Source organism: Otolemur garnettii, unplaced genomic scaffold (assembly GCF_000181295.1).
Source record: "Otolemur garnettii isolate 467f Iridium unplaced genomic scaffold, OtoGar3 scaffold00033, whole genome shotgun sequence".
Taxonomy (NCBI): domain Eukaryota; kingdom Metazoa; phylum Chordata; class Mammalia; order Primates; family Galagidae; genus Otolemur; species Otolemur garnettii.
Genome location: NW_003852428.1, coordinates 3934293 through 3956844, shown reverse-complemented (window position 1 = coordinate 3956844; position 22552 = coordinate 3934293). Strand labels below are relative to the sequence as shown.

Below are 22552 nucleotides of genomic sequence, written 5' to 3'. Positions count from 1 at the left end.
TTAATTTAAATCGTTCACTTTGTCAATAAAAAAGTAAATTTCCCTTTCTTTATTCTTATTCCAAAAAGATTTTATAAAAGAGCGCATCGAGTTTGTGATTCCCTCCCTCCAGTCATCTCTGTGCTGTCTGCTAAGGCTATCACTTTTGGGAAGATGATGTAAGGAAGTTTCAATATATAGCTGGCATAATTGTGCATAGCTGCTGTCAAGAATTCCTAGGCAGAGACTGTCATCTTAAAAGGTTACTGTGACATTTCTAGAATATGTTTTTTTTCCAACATGAATGAAACATGTTGCCTTTTTGGTTGAGGGTGGGAAAGGCATGGAATCTGACATTTTCCACACTGCCAAAATTAGAAAACAAAGTATTGGAATGCCAGAATTAATCAATCACTCAACAAGTATTTATGTGATAGCTACTGCGGTGTCCAGTGCCCTGCTAAAACTATCATTTTATCACCTTTAAGTGTTTAACCACATGTCACCTAAAAATCGAGGAGTTGCTTGAATCTAAATTATGTAGACCTGCCCAGATAACATAATATTCATACATTGGAACCCCTTTTGGATGAATATTTTCCAAACTCACATTTATTATTGTAAAAAATGCATTCAAATTCTGATTACAAGAAAATTTAAATTTCTGAATATGCAGAAATATGAAACTTACTTATGTAGTTAAGACATTAGATAAAAATTGCAAGCAAATAACTTTACAAACCTCAAACCCTACTCTGCTAAGAGAAGAGTAAAAGAATCACCAGGGGCAGAATCAAGAACTCGATTTGACAGTTTCTATTTATACAAAAATGAACTGATGTTAACAAAACCATTTAGGAAAAATGTATTCAAGTGTAATGGAAATAAAGGTGAACTGTAAGACAGTGGCATGAAGTCTAAAAATTGGGATAAAGTTCCTTTAAAATAATTTCGATTATAAAAGGAAAGAGGCAAAGATCATGTCAATAGTCTCAGGCAGGCTTCTAAATACTTCAGACTGTGTGGGAGGCTTTTTCAGATAAATTTGGGGATGAAGTTTCTGTGCTATCCTTCCTGTGGAGTTGTAAATGTCATGTTCCAAATTCAGGATAACTCCACAGCTGGAAAAAAAAGGTACAGACTGGTCTACCAGTTTTTCTATTATGCTTTTGTTAATCTTTAATCCTTTACTAATATGTCCTTTAATTTAGGAAAGAAAACGTATCATGATACTTTATGAATAACTTAAAATATCCTATTTACAATAGAATGGAAATTCTAAGGATGAACACATGATCTTTACTTGCTCTTTGTGCTTCTTTTTGGTTTAATTAAATTTGTGAAAAGTATCTTTTTTCCCTCCTCTTGGCTTAATTTGTTGCCAAATCTGAAAATAAAACACTCTAGATAGTTCCATTTAAGGTAAATGCTGTATTGGTAGCCTTAAAGAATTGATAAGATTGTCAGGAGAACTAGATAATAATCATAAACTGTTGATAAGTATTTGGAGTAAAATAATATACACATATAATTTTGCTGAGGTATGTGTGTGTATATGTATGTATTTTACATATGGTTTTGCTGATTTAATTATTTTAATGTTATTATTGTTGTTTTTTTTTTCTTTGCAGTTTTTAGCCGGGGCTGGGTTTGAACTCACCACCTTCGGCATATGGGGCTGACGTTCTACTCCTTTGAGCCACAGGTGCTGCCTGGTTTTGCTGATTTAAAAGGAGGTGAAATCTAAATCCCCTTTTAAAAATTTCTTTCTTTTTGAATCATTAGTGTACTTTTGACTCCACGTATCTCTGTTCCAAAAAATGTCAATTCTCTTGGCTTCATTTCCTAATAATTATGGCCTACAACAAACAAAACCCCCTAAAATATAGAAAGTAAATAAACTCAAAGATTGGACCCTTTGGCTGGGGAGCAGGAATTCGTAGGACTCTGGTAGTCTGTTTCACTTTGACATTCTTTTCCATCATAATCTATCTCAAAACATCCTTGAGCTACAGTCCCTTTATTTGACTTGTTCTCACTATTGGACTATTAAGTTCCTAAAAGTTCCAATTCAGATTACAAGTACGTCAGGACCAAACTTGAAAAGAAAATCAACTCTGATGCTAGTACTTATGTTCATTCCCACTGTCATAGTCATCAGTACTACACAAATGTCCCAGACATATTTGTAATATAATATAATTTTATTTAAAGCAACACTTTGTCTTTCTCAGATTGATGTGCTGTATACAAAAACTTAATAATTATTGACTATCATTTATACTTAAAATGATGGCCCCTCGCCATGATAGCTTCTGGAAGTAAAAGAGTTGTCAAAAAATAAAGAAAGAAATCACTAAAGCATCTTTTATAACTCCGGATAATTTGCTATCTAAGGGAGAGGAGGCATAAATGTTACATGCACGCATTTAATATCTATATGTATATTCTTAAAACTAAGTAAAATATGTGATAAATCCAATAGTAAAATATTTGTTAATTCTTTCAACAAATGTTTATTGAGCACCTACAAAGACATGATTCTGTGTTTGGGATCATCTTGATGAACAAAACTAACAAAATCTACACTCGTGAAATTTACATTCTCTGGGAAAGAGATAATAGAGTAAACAATTAAGTCATATAATATGTTCAGGAAGTGATATTGTCGGGAGAAAACAAACATATATAAAGGAGGATCTGGAAAAATTCTACTATTGCTCAGTAGAGGGACAAGGTAGACCTCAATTGAAAAATAGCAACTGATCTGGCAGCACCTGTGGCTCAAAGGAGTAGGGCACTGGCCTCATATGTTGGAGGTGGCAGGTTCAAACACAGCCCCGGCCAAAAACTGCAAAAAAAAAAAAAAAAAAAAAAAAGGAACTGATCAAGAACTACAGCAAGGTGTGAGGACAAGCTGGATGAAGGGGAAATGGTCAGTGTGAACAATAGAAGTCAGAAAAACTAAATACAGAAAAGGTGGAGAAATGTAAACCAATGTCAGGAGAGTAGAAGGAAGGTCTAATGAGTATGGCCACATAGGAAATACATGTAAAAAAGATTTTTCTGAGCTCAGTGCTGACAGCGTGTAGGTGGGGCACGATGGCAAATAGATGAATTATGAAGTTAATTGTCCTTAACAGTTGAAGTAAGAGGTGTGTTGGTGGCTTAGGTCAGGGAAGAGAAATGGTGAGAAGTTGTAGGATTCTGGGTATTTTAAAAATGAAATCAATGTAACTGTTTGTAGGTGGGATTTGCAGGAAAAAGTAGTATGTAGTTTGACTCCCAGGTCACGGAGCTTGAGCAACTCATGAAGAAAGCATTGCCAGTGATAAAGCAGACAGCAGGTGAAGGAACCTCCGTGTGTGTTTGGTGGGAAAATCTGTGGCCATTGTCAAGTGTAAGATGCTTCTATTAGGTAGCAGTTATCTGTGGATTTTCAGGAGAAATTCAGTTTGAATGATATATTAGCTTGTCACAAGCTCTACAATCATTATTAAACCCACACAGCAATGAGAAAAAGTTAATAAGTAATCATGAGCTGAGATTCAAGGGACTGGGATTTGGGGAAGGTATCATTCCTTAACAGTAATTTGAAAATGAACCTCCAAGCACGTGGGCTTCAGTGAAGTCTTTGACAAAGAGAGTAATCTGTGATAATCATTCTTTGCTTTGGAAAGAGGATTAATCTACATGGGTTTTGTTTTGTTTTGTTTTGAGAATAGATGGATTGGTAGGCATTGGTATTTGTGGAAGAAAGAGGACTTTAGAAACTATTACAGAAACAATTACATTTGCGTTGACAGTTGTCCAAGTGAAAAATATAAGGGGCTAACATCAATGAGACCATCTCTGCACACTGCAGTCCTTAGCAGCTCTATTGAGTGATTCATTAATCATATATACCAGTAAGATAGTAATGCATTGGAGAACTTACTGTAGTAAGTAAGTAAAATCTAAGTGAATGACAAAAAACTGACAGAGTGGTCCTTTATCATGGTGACTTGGAAATTGAAAAAGAAAAAAAGAATCTAAAGTAAAAGAAAATTTATGTGATAGAAACGAGAGATGGCTAAGCTAAATACACAAGGCCTCAGGTATAGCTTAAACAACTGCATTTGATGCTGAGGCAATTGGGGGATGACTACAGGTAGTAGTAGGGAATCATGTTGGAGAGATCTATTGAAATTATTTTTAATATGATGAGTAATTCTCATGTGCCAGGTTCTGTGCATTGAGGGTAGAATGGGACGAAAGTAGGACTCTCTCCTTGAGTTAAAGGAATGTACAGATCTTTATAAGTTTCATTTCTTACTTTCCATCTTGTACACCATTCTCTTAATTCTGAGCACTTGGGACATGTTTGCTATATGGCAATTTCCTAGGGAGAGGGTCCACATTCAAGTCATCTTTTTGTATTCTTAGTTCTATCAAAAAGGCTGTGGATCTATGAACTTTATCTCATTTTATTCTGCAAAGAAAGCCTCTGAAGTAAATATTGATCATGATTCATAAGTGAGTGGTAAATGATGGCAGAGATGTCTTGGCCCTCCCGTGACTTTATCCTTCTCTTTGAACACAAGAACCTGAAATGAGTGAGGGATTTTGAAAAGTGGTCCAGTTTTCTTGTTAAATAGGTATGCTTGGCTGAAATATTTAATGATAATATGTGAATCTAAGTGTTTGCAAACCAGGAACATGAATGATTTCTTTGACTATTTTATGGAATGAGTCTATCATAGTCATAGTTTATATGTACACACATCTGTATATAATGTATATATAATTACATACAGACATTTAGGTATCTATATTGATACGTAAAATCAGGTATGTAGTATCTTTAATCATGAATCTTAGGGTAGTTTTTCCATTTTTAAAGACCCTAGACATCTAATTGCTTGTAGATGTATAAGTCTACAAATAAATGTCTGCATTCCTTCAGTGGTATAATAGTATCTACTTGATATATACAGAGAAACCTCTTCCTGAGAGCATGCATTTATCACTGCAAAAAAATTCTTTGATATATTTGTGAAAGTAGAACCAGAATTGATAAACTGAGTCACCATTTCTAATGAACAGAAAGACTTATAAATCATTTTATTATTTATCTGAATATTTAAACTAAGAAAAGAAAAAACAAAATGATTTATTTATTTTGTGTTTAAAAAGTTAATAAACTAAAAGTAAAGGGTTAAATAATTTTATTAATTCAAAGATTTTTGATAATTAGTACTATTGTTTTCATTTTCATTAATAGAATAAGTACACACTAATATAAAAGAAGTATGTGATTTATTACATCTCTAAAGTTCAGAACATCTTTGATTTTATAATAGATGCTCAATGAATATTTGAAAAATGGTGTAAATGGGTGAATAAATGAAAGATTCATATTTATTCAATAAAATCAATTATATGACAGTGAGTCTTATTCACCATGTTAAAGAACTTTCGGGTATAGAATAATCTATAGCGGGTATTCCTCTGGGCGAGCACATGATCAGAAATGTAACTGAGTTTAGTTCAAGCAGGTCACAGTGTCAATTTACATTTTAAATTAAAAATTAATTTGAAAAAAAAGTTTAACACACCATCTTCATTATCACTCAATTGGATATCTATTGTTGAATAATATCTGTACAATGTAGTCCTTATATTGACAACAAAGGCTGCTAATCAATTTGCTTAAAGAAAAATTTTGAAGACCTGATTTAGATGATGTTAGAGATCAAACTATTAATTTAAAAAAGATGACAAAATAAATTACAGAGGAAATGAGTGTCACTTTGAAATTATCAGATGAGGAAAATTAAAAAAATCTTCAACTACAAATTCCAGTTATTGACATCTAATGTTAATAAAAATAACTAATGATGGAAATTTTAAACTTAATTTTAAACTAAATGCGTATTTTGCTCATAAGATATACCTTCCCTTATTTTTCCATTGTCTACTTTATTTTTAATGAATAGCCCTTCTAAAATATTGAGGATTTTTCCTCCTTCAGTTCAACATACCTGGGCAAACTTTTTGCCCCTTAGATTATGTCCTCTGACTTCCAGCCTCCAGTATTTATGAAGGGGTTCTTGGAATAGAAGATGACTACCAAATCAAGTCTTTACTACAATCTGATGTGTCCACAGCCTTATGACATGACTATATGTTTAACAAGACCACATGGGTTGTTTTTGTTTTATAATTTGACTACTATGGAAAACTCCAATATCTGTGTTCAGAAGGATGTGGGCCATTTCAGCTCAAAAGTTTAGGGAAGAAATTACGTTTTAAGACTGACATAATGAATTCTGGATTAAAGACTTGTCAAGGTCTCATGCTGAATCACTCCAAAAGGATAACATTTCTCCTAATTAGAAAGCACACGGATCTTTGGCATTGTTTACAATATACTCGGCAGAGAATGGGACTTCTTAGTTGCAGCCCAACAAAGTGCTGCGTTTATAAATAAAACATGATGTAGAGCTTGAGAAATAAGGAATCAGTTAGTGCCAGCTAACCTCTATGATTTTAGAAACTCTGGATAATTAACTGCCAGCATTTTAATTAATTAATTAATTTTTTGCTTTCCACGGAATCATTTCTTGACAAAAAAGCAGACTTTGTTACAAATAAACGTATAATGCATCTTTGAAAACGTCACATAATTGCAATGCTGTGTCTTAATGGAATATTCGGTATTATTACTTCCATTACTAGGCATTTTCAACATCACCATGGGAGGTATGTATATTTTCCATTAAAGGGCTATTTCAGTCTGAAATCTGTCTGAAGTATTATTGCCTATAATCCTCAATAGCATGAATGCCATACAAAAATGAGAAAATGTTTCATTCTTTTAGATATTATTTTAGTGAATATGAACAAAATGAAATTACTGCATTGGTATACTTAGCATAAGGGTGGCCATCTTTTAAGTTTGTGTAAATGACAAAAACTTTTATGTGTTCTACAAATGACTATTATTTTTAATATGAAGAGTTTTTCACATCTCACAGCATAAAAAGACTCATTTGAAAAATAATTCTTACTTCAATCATATTAATTTGGTTGGAGCTTTCAGTACTAATATAAGGACACTATGTTCTTATCTGTATATACATAGACACACACATATACATATAGAGATGGATACAATGTAATTCTGTGTCAAGATCTTTAATTCATGGAGATAGCCTTAAAGAAAAAAAAACAAACTGGAGACAAGGTAGTTGTAAAAACTGGTTTATTTTTTAAAAATAAATACAAAAATATAAATATAAAACATTAGCAGATAGAATTTGATGAAATGAAATTGCACAAACATTTGTATACCAGGTTGCATATCACACCTACTAACACCACATGTACATTTTTTAAATTTCATGTACAGAACAGGATATACCTTAAAATGTTTCTTCACCTTTTTAAAAGCTTCATTTGCAAGGGGAGGACGTGTATGTAACAGAAGCGGTTTGTTTGTGAGGTTGCTTAAGGAAGAACTATCCTGTTCACGCTTTTGAAATGATCTTTTATTTACTAAGATGGACAACACTGAATTTCCATAGCTTTGGCTCTTGGAAGTGATTAAATAAAATGTCATATATATTCCGTGAGACATCCTACAGGAAAGAATTAATGTAATTAATGAACAAATTAAGAAGTAAATGAGAACAAATTGTGCTGAGTGGCAGGAAAATTCTCCTGAATATCAAATATCGTGAAAAGTGGAGACAGCGTGGATCAAGTTACTTGGTCTTGTCTGAACAGAACACAGACCCTAGGTTAAGAGTCTTTGTCACTTTCTCCGCCACCATACATTTCCGCTAGCTTATTAAACCGAGGGCCCCACTCTCGGAGGTAATCATAGTTTTGGTCTCCTTCAGTAGTACCTGATTCTAAGGAGCTCAGAGATTCGGCGATGGAATCATTTCCTTCGTAGGCATAGGTGGCCAGGGAGTCGTAGGGAGGTGCCGTGGGGTCCAGGTCGTGCTCTTTCAGCCTTTCATTAATGAAATCTCGGACGTCCGTGTTGTCCGGAGCTGTGGGAGTCCTTCTCGGGATAAATAACGTTTCGGGGATAATATCTCGCCGGAGCTTTTTCTCCTCGATGGCAGCAGGATTCCGCAGGGTGCCAATGTCAAAGGCCTGCGTGTCCTCCTCTCCGCCACCTTCGTCGTTGTAGCTCACGATGTTGTCTCTGATGTCTTCTTTGGACAAGATCAGAGGCTCTTTTTTTCGTTGTCTTTTCAGAGCTGCAAACAGTACTACTATAACTTGAAAAAAGACAAGAAGGTACATTAGAGCTTCACTCCAGACACCACAGATAATGAGTGGAGGCAAGAATTATAAAAGCATTTGCGTTACCGAGGCTTTTTATAACAGTTAGAATTGAAGAACCGCTTTGCACTTCCACAGTTTGGGGGGCTTAGGGGAGGAGGTTGTTAAGGGTTTTGCCAGGTGGTTAGTGCTTATGATCCGTGTTTCTAATTTATTTTTAAACAGAATAAATTCTAATGGAATAATCCCCAAACATGGCAACTTAAACTTTGTTCATCTACGAAGTGTTTAAAGATGATTCCTCATGATACAGACAACATTTATCTTTTGCATTAAATAAGAACATAGGATGGTATATAAAAAAAATACACAAAGTTGAAGTCGGTGCCAAATAAGGCAATTGAAAAGGGTAAAAATATGTTCACTTTTTTTTTCACATCCTGTATATTATTAAAAAGCAATGTCCTGCAGAAGATATTGAGAATTGATTTATATTACATAGATTTGGTGATGGATTTGCACAGTTTTTTTCTTACTTTATTAAAGGAAGGCCTTAATACTGGGAAAAGAACAGTTATCTGGACATTAGATGGATTTAGAAATTTATGAGGTTTTCCATGGAAATATATATCTTGCATGAGACCTCCTCCCACCAAAATTGTTAAATTACTACATTGAACTAACTACAAAATATATGTATGAAACTTGGCTAGAGGTATCTTAAAAAAAATTGAGATCCACATGTGTAAAGGTGTATTGTTGAGAAAGTATATTTTCCCATTTCTATGGATAAAATATCAACAATATAAAAATGGTGTTAATAGTCATAATAATGATAATAGCAGAAATGACAGGAAAAAAACTAATACCAGATTCCTCTAATTGCATTAGAGTTTCTCATCTCTATTTATTATCCCCAAATATTTTTGTCTTCAGCTTTTAAAATTAAGAAACAAATGGGAATTTCATTAGACGGGGAAAAGAAATGGAAAATCTTACATGATATATACACATCAAAGCCTTATACTAGTTTGTCTTCAACTTTATGTGAAAGAAAGCAAAGAACATTTTTAATGCTACATAAAAAGTTCTAATATATTCATAAGTTGTTCTTTGAGTTAAAGTGATTAAAAGCTAAATAGGCAGGCTGCTAAAATGTATTCCTTAAGTTTTTGAGAAAATATGACATTTTATTTTGCATAAATTCATGTGTCTATTCAAACATAAAAAATGTTATAAAGCTTGTAGGCCTCAGATTGTTTCTTATTAATCGATCTTATTCAGTAAAAATCTAATAGTGAGGATAATGGAAATTTATTAAGATTGGCTCCAAGTCCAAGTTCATTTCCCTGCTTCTTAAAATGTTAGATACAATGTTTCTTGATTAGGTTCACAGGAATACTCACGCAAATAATTTTAACCTAATGTAAATTTAGGTTAAATTAATTGGACTTTTAGTTCAAATCAGTTCAAAGTAAATTTGTTCTAGGTTATAAAACCGAGTTATCATTCTTTGGGGAAACAAAAACCAGGTAAAAGGCTGTTTTAATATTTTTCCACGAAGATGCAAGATAGTGAGCCCTGCATCCAGCCATCGTAAGAAAAAAAATGGAAATAAGCTTTTTGATTGGAAATCTGTCTGTACAGTGATTAACAGCAAGATAACTTGGCTCAGCCATCCAGAAACTTGGAGACCTTATAAAATGTTTTGAATGTTTCTTACTTTCAGTTTCATTGTGTGTGAAATGAAGATAATAATCATAAATACTCCATGCTTTTTGTCAAATTAAAACATGTTTTTGTGGTAAAATGCTAATTAGAGTCTGACCCAGAAAACACAATAAAACTTGCTACTACTAATATTATTCTTGCTGGAGACTTCCATTTCTAATAAGTATTTTTTCTATATAATTTAAGACATTAATCTCCCAAATAAATATTTATATTATTCATATTTGCAATTATGATTCAATTACTACAAAGCATATTTGTTAGCTTTCCTTGGTATGTTTATTGTATTTATGGCAAGTCAGATTATGAAAATTAAATTTTATCAATTTTCACATATTCTAATAAATAAAATCAAGTTTATTTTTCTTTATGGTACTTGGAAAAGTCTTGTTCTGTCTCTTATTCATTTGTCTTACTCTTATGTTTTAAATGGGCATGTTCTCATTTCCTGAACTACAGAAAAATCTAACCTAGAATTGTCCATGTCATACACACATTTAATGATTTATCTGTCATGACTAATTATTTAAACATAGAGCTACAGTGTATATACGCCATCATAAAATTAGAAAAATGAAATGTTCTGTAAAGTAAAGTGGAAATAACTAAATTCTATATAGAATGATGACGTTGCTTTAATCCATTTGTGGTTGTGTGTCCTAACTTCACATAAAACCTGTCTCTCTTTTCACAATTATAAAAATTGCTACTATTGGCTCTGTGGCCATAGCACAGTGGTTACGGCGCTGGCCACAAACACCAAGGCTGGTGGGTTCAAACTCAGCCTAGGCCAGCTAAGCAACAATGACAACTGCAACACAAAAACAGCCAGGCATTGTGGCAGGCACCTGTAGTCCCAGCTACTACAAGAGGACAAGGCAAAGGAATCACTAAACCCCAAGAGTTTGAGGTTGCTGTGAGTTGTGATGTCATGGCACTCTACCTAGGGCAAGATAGTGAGACTCTGTCTCAAAAAATAAATAAATAAAATAAAATAAATTGCTACTATTTATTCTTGTCAGCATTATTTTGAAACTTGCAATGAAGGTTGAGTCATTTTATTTAACTTTATTTTGTCAGTATAAAAATTTAGCAGTAATTGAGTAAAGGAATGCCTGTGGGAAGGGCCTCATTGCAATTCAAGTTTTTCAATTGGCATTTTAACAAAAGTTAACTTTACTCTTTGTTGGATTAGTCTTACTGAGATCTGCTAATGTGCAATTTCTGGAGTTGAAGGTTAGGACCCCACTACTCTCCTCCAACTCCTTCAGCTCCTCCTCTACTCCTGTATAGGAGGTTGGGCAGATGATTGGAAACAAACAATGCCAAGATTCTGCTGTTAGGGCATTCCGGAGAGCAATAACGGGTCAGCAGTAAATAGTGGGGGCACTGGCCTTCTAAGCTTCTTCCTCCACTTGTTCATTGGATCTAAGCTTCGAAAAACATAATTCCATTAGAACACTCCACTTGGCTAGCAAGAATTGCAACTGCCCATCTCAAGTTTGCAAGTTCCTACAAAGCCATTTTGCATCATTGTTCTTTCCTTTTCCTTTGTTTAATATATTGGAGTGAAAGACAGACTGGTGTTTTTGCGTATTTGAATTCACATCTGAATGAATCCTAGGTCCCAAGAAGTCAAGTCCCATCACTACTACCATAAAATTCTTATATTCTTATATATTCTGAGCAAATGAAATACGTTAATATAAACAATACTCCATAGCTCATGTTTGTCTTCAAACCGAGGGTTACTATGGAGGGGGGGGAGTATTTAAATAGCCACTTTTCTTATTTAAAAACACAACGTGGTAGGAAGTCTAGAAAATGTTCCATTTGCTCTAAAGTTCCTTTCTTACCCAGCAGAATGATGATGCAGAGCAGGATGGCGATCAGCGCCCCGGTGCTGAGGCCGGCTGGGAGCAGCAGGGCCTCGGCGCTGCACGACTGCATGTTACCGTGGCTGTCGCAAGCGCACACCCGGATGGTCAGCGTCCCCGTGCTGCTCTGAATGGGGTAATCGTTGTCTGATATCACCACAGGCAAGAGGTAAGTACTGATTTCATGTCTATTGAATCCATTTTTTCTGGTTAAAATTCTGGCAGTATTATCTAAAATAAAATTTGAAATATTAAAAATGGTTTGGGATGGTAAGTTTGTCTCAACCTAATAACCATGGTTTGACATATATGATCCAGGGTTGATGCAAAATATAAAACTGCACAATGCAGTTTTTAAATAAGATACGCACAATGCAATTACTATGTAGATGACATAAATTAATTTGAGAAATCTAATACTATGGATTGTTTATTAAGTTTTCACATAATTCCTCGATACTGTTTTCAAAACAGTGATTGTTTTTATAAGTGAATCATTCACCAAGACCCCTTAGATGATAAGATGCTGTTTTTCAGTTTTCAGAAAACCTTCTGGCGTACCAAACATCATAAATGCTTTTTCATCTCCAGATGCCGGTGTGTGTGCTCACACGCACGGAGAACACACATTAATATTCATGAAGAAAAATGAGGTTGGGTAAATTTTAAGTAGTCTTATATTTGTTTAAATCGATAATAAAGTCAAAAACCTTCAAGAGCCATAATTTTTGCCATTGCAACAATGCCTTTGTATGTAGTCCTGTGAGGTTACTTCTCATTTGTCTTACTCTTATTCTGTGCCCAGGGAGCTTTGGTGAATCTGCCACAGCTAAATCTCATCAAAGTTTGCCTAAGAGTCTCACTGAGTCATTCATTCATTACCAACAGGGCTGATTTTTTGTTGTTGTTGTTGTTGTAGCCAGTGACTACTTCCAACCTTTTTAACATTTCAGTCTCAATGTTTTTTCAGCATCCATAGAGAGATCTCTTTCATGTGTTTTATTTTAAATAGAACAGCATAAAATAAACATTGTGAAAGACACTACAATAATATATCATTATTTTTCTGATTAAAATACAATTTTATAACTCAGATCAAGAAACTATTACAGCGTCTATATTGTAATAGTTATTTTAGAGGACATTTCCTGGTAACGTCATCTTAAATCATAATGAACAAGTCTTAAAATTTACCTTCGTTATCTTGTACAGTGAAGTTTGGATTGACAGCAGCTAAACTGAAGAAAAATTTCTGCCCACCTAAAGGGTCATCTTTGTCTACAGCACTTATAGTCTGTATAAGCTGTAGAAAAGGGAAAAAATATGTCATCATCAAACATCTATGGGTATAATTTTCTTAGAATATGTAATTTTTTAACATCTTCATTTTGTCTAAAGTTTTTTAAGCATGTAATTGATTTGCCCCCTTGTTGCATGTATATTTAATTTGAGTTAATTTGTGTTTTTTCTTTTTACTTTGATTGTAATGATCTCTCTCTCTCTCTCCCTTTCTGTCTCTCATCTCTATTTTGGATATTACCCTTTTCTTCAAAATGGTAATGAAAATATTTTATATTTTTAGGGACTTTTATTGATTTGCAAATAGTACTTGAATAAGTTATTTTATATCTATGTACATATTGATCTGTCTAGTGGAGTTTGTCTAATGTCAGAAAAACTTTTACTGTGACTAAAGCTTTGCTCTTTCCTAAAAATAAAATGAAAAATATTCAAGATATGTAGAGATTTTTCAGGTAATATTATATATTACTTTTTAGAAGAAAGTCTTACATTATTATCTACTTTAGCAGTAACAGTTCAGTTCATTTGCACTTGCATCTATGTTGAATTTCAAAAATATAATTGTGACAAATTTGAGGTACTAGGCTGTTTAATTACAACTCCAACCACTTATTTCAAGATGATACAAGAAATATAATTAGACCAGACTAAGATATATGTTTATTGTTTGGAAACAAGCAGCAAGCATAATTTAAAACTTAAAATCATTTTAAAATACCAAAACATGTTTAAAATACAGCAAAGTAACCACTTGACTGAATTTAATTGTAATTTAAGATTAAATACAGACAAGAATTATGAAAATCTGAAAGAGAATATTAATATACGAATGCATTAAACCCAAAAGGTCAAAATAATGTTAAGTAATCCCAGTTAAGAAGTTTTACTTCACTTGTTGATGGATTTCTTGCCTGTCAAGTAGACTCTATAGGATTTCTTTTTTACATAATGATTTATTAAAAATATATTGAAGAGGAAAAGGACATAAATGGAAGAACAGCTAGAAAGATAGTACACTAATGGAAATTCTTAAGCATTAAGTTTAACACATTAATGTTCACACACAGGCACACAAAATGATTGAAATGTAGATGAGCGAAGGATCTTTTAAAATAAAAACTAAAGTATCTCGAAACAAATTGACATTTTCACCTGTATATTTTGTCTCAAAATTAATTTACAAACTACAAACTCAACTTGTTTTTATGGCTCCACATTATACATTTCTTAAAACAAATGGCTACATCTTTACATGTAAGAAATTACCAAGATTTTCATAAATATCAACAAAATATATATTTTAATCAAAGATTGCAGCTCTACTGATTTGAAGACAGGTGATCAATTGACATGCTTTTATTGAATATTAAAAAGAAGTTAAACGCATGTTGATGATACGAAGGAGAATCACAAGCTGCAGAATCTAGATCCTATTATATTGTTATGACCCAAGACTTCTCTACTGCAGATCGAGCACTTCCTCCCTTTACAAGATCATTTTTCTTCCTCTCCCACCATAAATTGACTTGTAATGTCCAACTTCTTCATGTCTAGAATTTACCTCTCAGTCTAGTCTCCCTTTCCATAAAGACTTGGGATAGAAATCAGATGTTGGAAAAGAGGAATAGATAAAAACTATTTTTCCTGGCTCTCTGTGAGCACCACTATTTTGCTCCTTTTGGAGACAAACTCATTTTGATCCATTTCCAATAAAAGGGATTGTCACCAAACATAGAAACAAAAACTAACGATACACAGTATTCATTTTGGACATGTAGAGAAGAGCAATAATGTAACTAATTTTTATTTTCACTGGGCTATAATAAAATTACCTTAAATTAACTTAAGGGGTGTTTGAATGATCATACTGTGTAGTATAACAGAGTGAAGAATAATGAATTAATTTTAATATACTTAATGTTACAATAGAGTATCTGTATTAGAGAGATACGATATAGAATATCTGGTCATTAGGTTTTTGTTTGTTTGTTTGTTTTTAGACAGAGTTTCACTTTGTCACCCTCAGTAGAGTGCTGTAAAATCATAGCTCACAGCAACCTCAAACTCTTGGGCTCAAATGATTCTCTTGCTGCAGCCACTGCAACACTTGGCTATTTTTAGAGAGAGGGTCTCACCCTTGATCCGGCTGGTCTCAAATAGTGAGCTCAGTCAATCCACCAGCTTTGGCCTCCCAGAGTGCTAAGATTATAGGAGTGAGCCACCACACCTGGCCTGGTTATTAAGTTTTAATACATTTAGTTTCTTTCTTTTTTTTTTTTTTTCTGTAGAAAGACTACAGAAACAATGGATTAAAATTTATGAAGAGAAACTACTTTTGCTCTAATAACATGCACACTTTTCATTTGTTAGGAAAATAATAAACATTGTTCTATGGAAAATATGTAATGAAATACTTTTTATTTGACAAAAGCTTAGTTGCTATTTGTTTTGATATTTGTTATTAGTTGATATTTGGTTTGTTAAGTTGATTAGATAGATACTGTGAATAAGTAACTATAAGCACCATCCCTCCTTGGGGAGACTTCTTGGGAAATTTTTGAGATTCAAATGTTATTTCCTTCACATAGATATTAAAAAACATATCAAAATATATTTTGTTGCCTGAAGAAATAGGTGTGAATTAGGAAAAATGAAAAAAAAAAAAAAAGGTTGTCCTCTCTCCCCTCTTCTTTTGAAGTCCCTTAACTCTCTCTCTTTCTCTCTCTGAGATGGAAAATGTGAAAAGTCAAGTAGCCTATTTCAAGTCAAGAGGGATTATCAATAATACTTCAGCTTCAGATTATATCTTTTCCAATAAGGAAATTCTTCTGCCTTTAGATCAGGGAATAGGTAGGAACAGGGAACAGAAAAAAGGAAGGAGGAGGATGGCAATTCGTTTATTTCTGCCTCTTCATTTCCCCCACACACCAGATGAATAGAATTATTTCCCATGTTGTTCTAAGTGCTACTCTTAAAGATCACTTAGTTTAGAAAAGTACTGAGTGGGTTAAAACAGTCTATAAATAACTAAAGCAGGCTGGGCAAGGGTGCTCACGTCTATAACCCTAGCACTTTGGGAGGCTGAGACAGGTGGAATGCCTGAGCTCAGGAGTTTGAGACCATTCTGTAACAAGAATAAGACCCTATCTCTAAAAAGCGGCCAGATGTTGTGGTGGGTGCCTGTAGCTCCAGCTACTTGGGAGGCTCCAGCAAGAGGATCCCATGAACCCAAGAGTTTGAGGTTGCTGTGAGTTGTGACATCACTGCACTCCACAAAGGGCAACAAAGTGAGATTATGTCTCAAAAACAAACAAACAAACAAACAAAAAATAAATGACTAAAGCACACTCAGTAGATCAAACATGCTCCTACCTTCCTAGGAGGAGATATCAAATTAAGAAATGAATTTTTAAAAAGGGTCAGTGAAGAACAACTTTCTCAGATAACCACTTTGAGTCTGACTGCTGGAATGTCATAACCTAGATTTCCATCATTAAATATATTTTAACGGTCTCCATTAAACCAGGCATTTTTTTTCAGCCTCTGAGATCAAAGTGACATCTAACAAACTGGTCTTATTAAAAATAACTAGTATTTGAGGTTATTGCACATGCAGGCAACTCAACAAAAATGATTTACCATGTTCTTCCCATCAAATTGGTCAAAAAAGGCTAACACATAATTCATAAAAATCACATTTTATTTGATTATTTTCCTTTACTGTGCCAACTATTTTTTAAATGTCCAAAAAAGTGTGAATAAGTTACTGAGCCAGCTCTAGTTACAAAGAAAATAAGCAAAAGGAAAATAAACAAGCACAATCCCTTATTTTGTGTATTTTGAATACATTTGTAAATCAGTATTCATAATGAATCAAATGCTCTGAAAAGATATCTTTTGAAAATCAAATAGAATAACCAAAGAAGAGAGCAGTGCATGCCGCAGTAGCAAAGTGGATAATTTATCTCTTAGAGAAAAGACTTCAGCTTATATCATGCTGAGCCTGCCAAGCCCAGGACTATTTGGAATGGTATTTTTGGGGTGTGCACTGTTTCATTAAGAAGTAAGTGGGAAGCAGCTAAGTCATTTAAATATTCCAAATTAAACATTTCCATAACATTTTTAAGTAAAAAAAAAATGAATCCAATTGCAGCAATTTTACCATTTTCAAACAATAGACAGACTATTGAATTCCTGTTAGAATCTTCAAAAGGACGAATTTGAGTTATTCCACAATATAATTTGCATAAAAATGTAACAATGACATTGATGTTTATAAAGAGCATCAAATTATGTCAAAACACAATACAACTTTCTGATGGCTCCTCTTTCTTTAATAAAACACATCTGATTCCCAATTATTATTTATAACATGCAGCTTCCTTCTGTGAAGATAGCACTCAAACCAATTAAGAGCATTTCTTTCAGCCATATACACTGGGGCTTTTCAATCAACAAAATGAGTCCACTGAGGAAACGACTTAAAGAATTATAAACAAAGCTGATGTAAGAAAATGTTTCAAAGGGCTAACACCAAGTCATTAAGCACTTTGTGTGTGCTGTAATGATGAAAGGCGATGTATAAGGCCAGGGAGCCAATTCTGCTGCCCGGCTTCAAAATCACATTTGCATACATCTGAATATTGATTAGCTGTTCTGCTGCTTGCATATATACGGCTCTGGATTTTCCCCAACTTTCATTTTCCATCTCTCTAGCAGTCATCAATATTTACTTAATGGTACAGTAGTAATTTTAGGTGTTTGTTTATATTTTGGAAATTTTTAAACATTATTATTTCTTATACCTCCATTTCTGTGGCAATCATAAAATCTTCTCTTCACATTAGAACTTTCACAAAGGAAATACAAAACCTGGTATACTGCTATTTTAAATCTTTTCATTTTTAACAAGATCCGTCAGAGGTTTTTCTTTATGTTTATTTTTGAACTACTTTATTTTTCTCGTGATAGGTTTTTTTCAAGTTTTATTAGTGAGACTGTATATCAGTGCTTCTGTCTCTCTGATGATTCACTTCTCTCAAGTTTGTGAAAAAAATACTTCACCCTTAGCTAACATCTTCCCTTGTATTCAACCCTGGAGGTACTCACCTGTCCTGGTCTGGCATTTTCACATACAAAAGTGTCATAGAACACAGCAAATTGTGGGGCATTGTCATTAACATCTAAAATTCTCACAAAAACAGCCACACGAGTAGTCTCTTTGGGATTGTCTAGAAAAGGAGAAGGAAAATTTTGTTTAGGAAGACACATTTGTGCATTAGATTTAATTTATATAGGCATCTTGTGGCTATTAAGTGCTCACATACAAATAAGCGTTGCATTCATTCTACTAACATAATGAGCAAATGCAATAAAGAAAATGACTGCGGAGCCTAATTAAGTAGCCATGAATTCAGTTATTACTGGACACAAGAGTACTATTATTATTTTGGAGAATCAAGTTAGAACCACAAGCCAATATAATTGGATTCATATTCTATTTGTGTCCTTACTGTTCAAGTATATAAAGGAAACAAATATTTATTAAATTCTTAGTATTCATTATTATATCATTTAATAATCACCTATTTTTTGAATGAAGAATTATCTTTAAATAAATTAGTAACTAATGTTACTAGTTTCTAAGTGGTAGTTGAATAATAAAACATACCTCCCCTCAACTACTTTTACATTAAAATCTATTCCAATGGTTAATTTCAAATCTTCTTTTGAAAATTTTAAAATATTGCTACATATTTTACTATTGGGTAGAAAATTTACAATGCAATATAAAGGTTCTTTTATTATTTCTTTTTTTTTTTTGAGACAGAGCCTCAAGCTGTCCCCCTGGGTAGAGTGCTATAACTTCACTGCTCACAGCAACCTCCAACTCCTGGGCTCAAGCAAGTCTCCTGCCTCAGCCTCCCAAGTAGCTGGGACCACAGGCGCCCGCCACAACGCCCGGCTATTTTTTCGTGGCAGCCATTATTGTTGTTTGGCGGGTCCGGGCTGGATTCGAACCCGCCACCTTAGGTGTATGTGGCTGGCACCTTAGCCGCTTGAGCCACAGGCGCCGAGCCTTTTTCATTATTTCATATAGTCACTATGGGTACTATTTCAGTAATCCAGTCTGATTTTTGGTAATAATTTATTGTTCCCAAATTAGCTCATGGATAAGAATGGACACATTAGTTACATATTTTTTGTTACAAAAGCTAAAATTTGAGCATCAAATTTTCACACAAAAAGGTGCGTTTTCAAATTGTTTTGATTCGTAAGTGATATTTAAAGACATAAATGCCTCTTTATTTTGCTAAGCTTTGAATAACAAGCCATGTATGGTTTAATTGCACTGTCTTCATTATGGATTTTTCTAGGCACTGAGTGAGATATGAAAGAGAGTTTACATTTCAAGTTCGAGTTATCTTCATCAGTGTTTATGACACCAATTTCTCAGTCTTGAATAAAGTTAAACTTTTGTTTGAACTTCAACAAAGTGAAGCTGAAGAGCAATGTAAGAGGAGAAAGGAGATAATTAGCTGAAAACAAAACAGTGGCAGATGAGCTGAGGGACGGGAGCAATTGGATTAAATAGTCTCTACCAGCTTGGGTATGGGTAATGTCATTTACTCTTGTAAAGTTTATATGGACTTTTTAATTCTATCTAAATTATTTCCATTTACAAAAGTAAAATATATTGTCACATACAATATATTTTAGAGAGTACATCACTACCCAGAAGAATTAATAGCTGGTCTTGTTCTCTCTACCTAATTGCACTGTCAATAAATAATGAAATTAGCACTTTTAAAAAATAGTATGTAAGAATTGATTATTCATGCCAGGTATGGTGGCTCTTGCCTGTTGTCCCAGCACTGTGGGAGGCCAAGGCGGGTGGATCGCCTGAGCTCAGCTGAGTTCAAGACCAGCAGAAGACCAGCATGAGCTGGAGTGAGCCAGAGTGAGACCCTATCTCTACAAAAAAAAAAAAAAAAGGATCCAGGCATTGTGGTGGGCACTGTAATCCCAGCTACTTGGGAGGCAAAGGGCAAGAGAATTGCTAAAGGAAGAAAGAAAGAAAGAAAAAAAAAAAACAAACTTCGAAGTATGATACCTGTAAGCCAGCTGAAATTGAAAGCAAAAATTAAAAAAAAAAAATTAATTAAAAAAAAAAGAATTGATTATTCATCTGGGATATACTTACAAGGCCAAAATAGTTTAAAGGAAGACAGATTTCTAAAGCCGTGTGAAGTCTGTTAACCTTTCCTTCCTTTCTCCAAGAGGTCATTTAAAATGCATCCTCTTTCTTTAAGACTCCTTTTAATTTACTTCAGTCTTCTTAACCCACATAGATTCATCTAGGTGTCAGGTTTAATGTCACATTGGCTCATATATTGTTGTCCACACGCTAGAGCATCAGGTGCTTAAGAGTTCAGGCCCTGGAGTCAAGCTGAGCTGGTTTTTTTTTTAGAGATGAGTCTCGTTTTGTGACCCTTGGTAGAGTGCTGTGGTGTCACAGTTCATAGCAACCTCCAGCTCTTGGGCTTAGCCAATTTGCTTTCCTCAGCCTCCCGAGTAGCTGGGACTACAGGCACCTGCCACAACGCCTGGCTATTTTTTTGTTGTAGTTTGGCTGGGGCCAGGTTCAAACCCCCTCACCCTCCGTATGTTGGGCAGCGCCCTACTCACTGAAATACAGGCACCGCCCATGCTGAGCTGTTTGGATTCTCAAGTCCACCAATCATTCACTGTGTTCCTGTGGCCAATTTACCTCTCCAATACTTGAGTTTACTCAATACAAATAAAAGTAGATCCTCCAATATGTATCATAGAATTATTTGAGAAATTATAAGCTAATGCACAAAAGTTCTTTGAACATTTCAGTTTGACCATTAGTGCTCAGTAATGGTGAACTCCTGTCCTCACTATCATCTTCCATATCACTCTTTTTATCTTCTCCATTCACTCCTCACTTAAGAGCTTATGCTCTTTCCCACCATACAATAAAAATGTGTTCAGTAGTTTTCCCGTAGTTCATGAGTCTGAAGAGGGGTGACTTCGGGAAATGAAGAGGACAGGAAAAAAGCAGAAAAATGCTATCCCATTATTTTTCTACCTCCTCAAACTATTTGCTGACACCCAGAGGCCTGATGGTCACCTGCAAATGGACCTTCTATCCCTCGTTGCTTACTGCGATGGAGAAGAGTGGGAAGGTCTGCTTCTCCCGTATATTCTAGCCCGTGCTTGTTAACCTATTGATGTAGTGAGTGGACCTACACAAAATATTTACTTTCAATAGAAAGCCTTGACATAATAATAACTCCTGTTGGTAGCAATACACGTTCGAACTATGCCACAGAAGCCAAAAGAGAGAAAAGTTTTATCCCTAAGAAAATTGCATCGTCAGCCCCTCCCTAGCACAATATGGAGATTCTCCACCCTCTTTACAAATAACTCAAGGCTCTTCTGATCAAAAGCTAAATCCACAGGGATGAATGTGCTTTGTAAAGCACCAGGCCTGGAGTCAACTATTCAAAAAACGGTGCTTACCCTAATCTTGTTGCTGGCAGATGCTGCAGTTTATGTATAAATAAAGGTATAAAGCATCCCGAGGAGGAATCTCACAGAATAGCAGGAAGCATGTATTTACCACCTGAATCTCCATCAGAGTCCTTCAGGGAAACTACTGTAGCAAGAGTGTATTAGTAATAAAGGATCTTAAAATGTATGGCCTAAGGTGAAGCATGCTTGTGTACCCATAGGCTTTTTCATACCACCAAATACAGAAAATTCAAATCATTATATGGAAATCCCAGCCTTTAGAAAGATGTAAATTTTTTTTTTTTTTTTTTTTTTACCTGTTTAGGGTAAGGATTTCCACTAATAAGGAATAGGAATAGATAATGGAGTCCTTTAGTCCTAAACTTTGCTCCACTGTTCTCAGAATATATTGCAATGATTATAGTTCAATTTTCAGGGATGGTTAGGGGAACTCTTTGGTGTCTATAACAAATGTGTTCTAAAATCCCAAGGTTATTATTAAGTCATTGGTTGTGACCTTAATTTTAGCTGTTTCTGTTCCACACATGGCACTGTGAAGTATTTTCTTTCTTTCTTTTTCTTCTTCTTCTTCTTTTTTTTTTTGAAGAAAAAGAGAAGTTACTTTATGGTATAATGCACTAAATAATTACCGGGAGCCATGTGATGTTCTATATTGCTCTGGAGTATAGAATGAATGGGTAGAGGCAAGGCCTGGGCACATGTTGGTGAGCAGGACACTTATATGGCATTTTGCTGTGCTCAGGGCTTGGTGTATAATACACCATCAAACCAGTGTTTAAAGACTCGGAGTAACGGTTCTCTGCATCCTGTTTCCCTCTCAT

General features: G+C 34.4%; 1 protein-coding gene across 3 annotated transcripts in view; it reads right to left on the bottom strand.

Annotated features, from left to right (window-relative positions):
- Positions 1–7208: 7208 nt before the first annotated feature.
- CDH10 (cadherin 10) overlaps positions 7209–22552 on the bottom strand; it is a 155426-nt gene continuing 140082 nt past the window's right edge. For 2 of the 3 annotated variants that reach the window (XM_003789535.2, XM_023513075.1), the window contains 4 exons: positions 18279–18400; positions 13062–13170; positions 11847–12098; positions 7209–8255 (listed from right to left, as the gene is read on the bottom strand). In XM_003789535.2, the coding sequence (XP_003789583.1) occupies positions 7765–8255; positions 11847–12098; positions 13062–13170; positions 18279–18400 (974 nt within the window). In that variant the 3' untranslated portion in view covers positions 7209–7764. The remainder of the gene's footprint in view (positions 8256–11846; positions 12099–13061; positions 13171–18278; positions 18401–22552) is intronic. The other variant, XM_023513074.1, reaches the window with a different exon arrangement.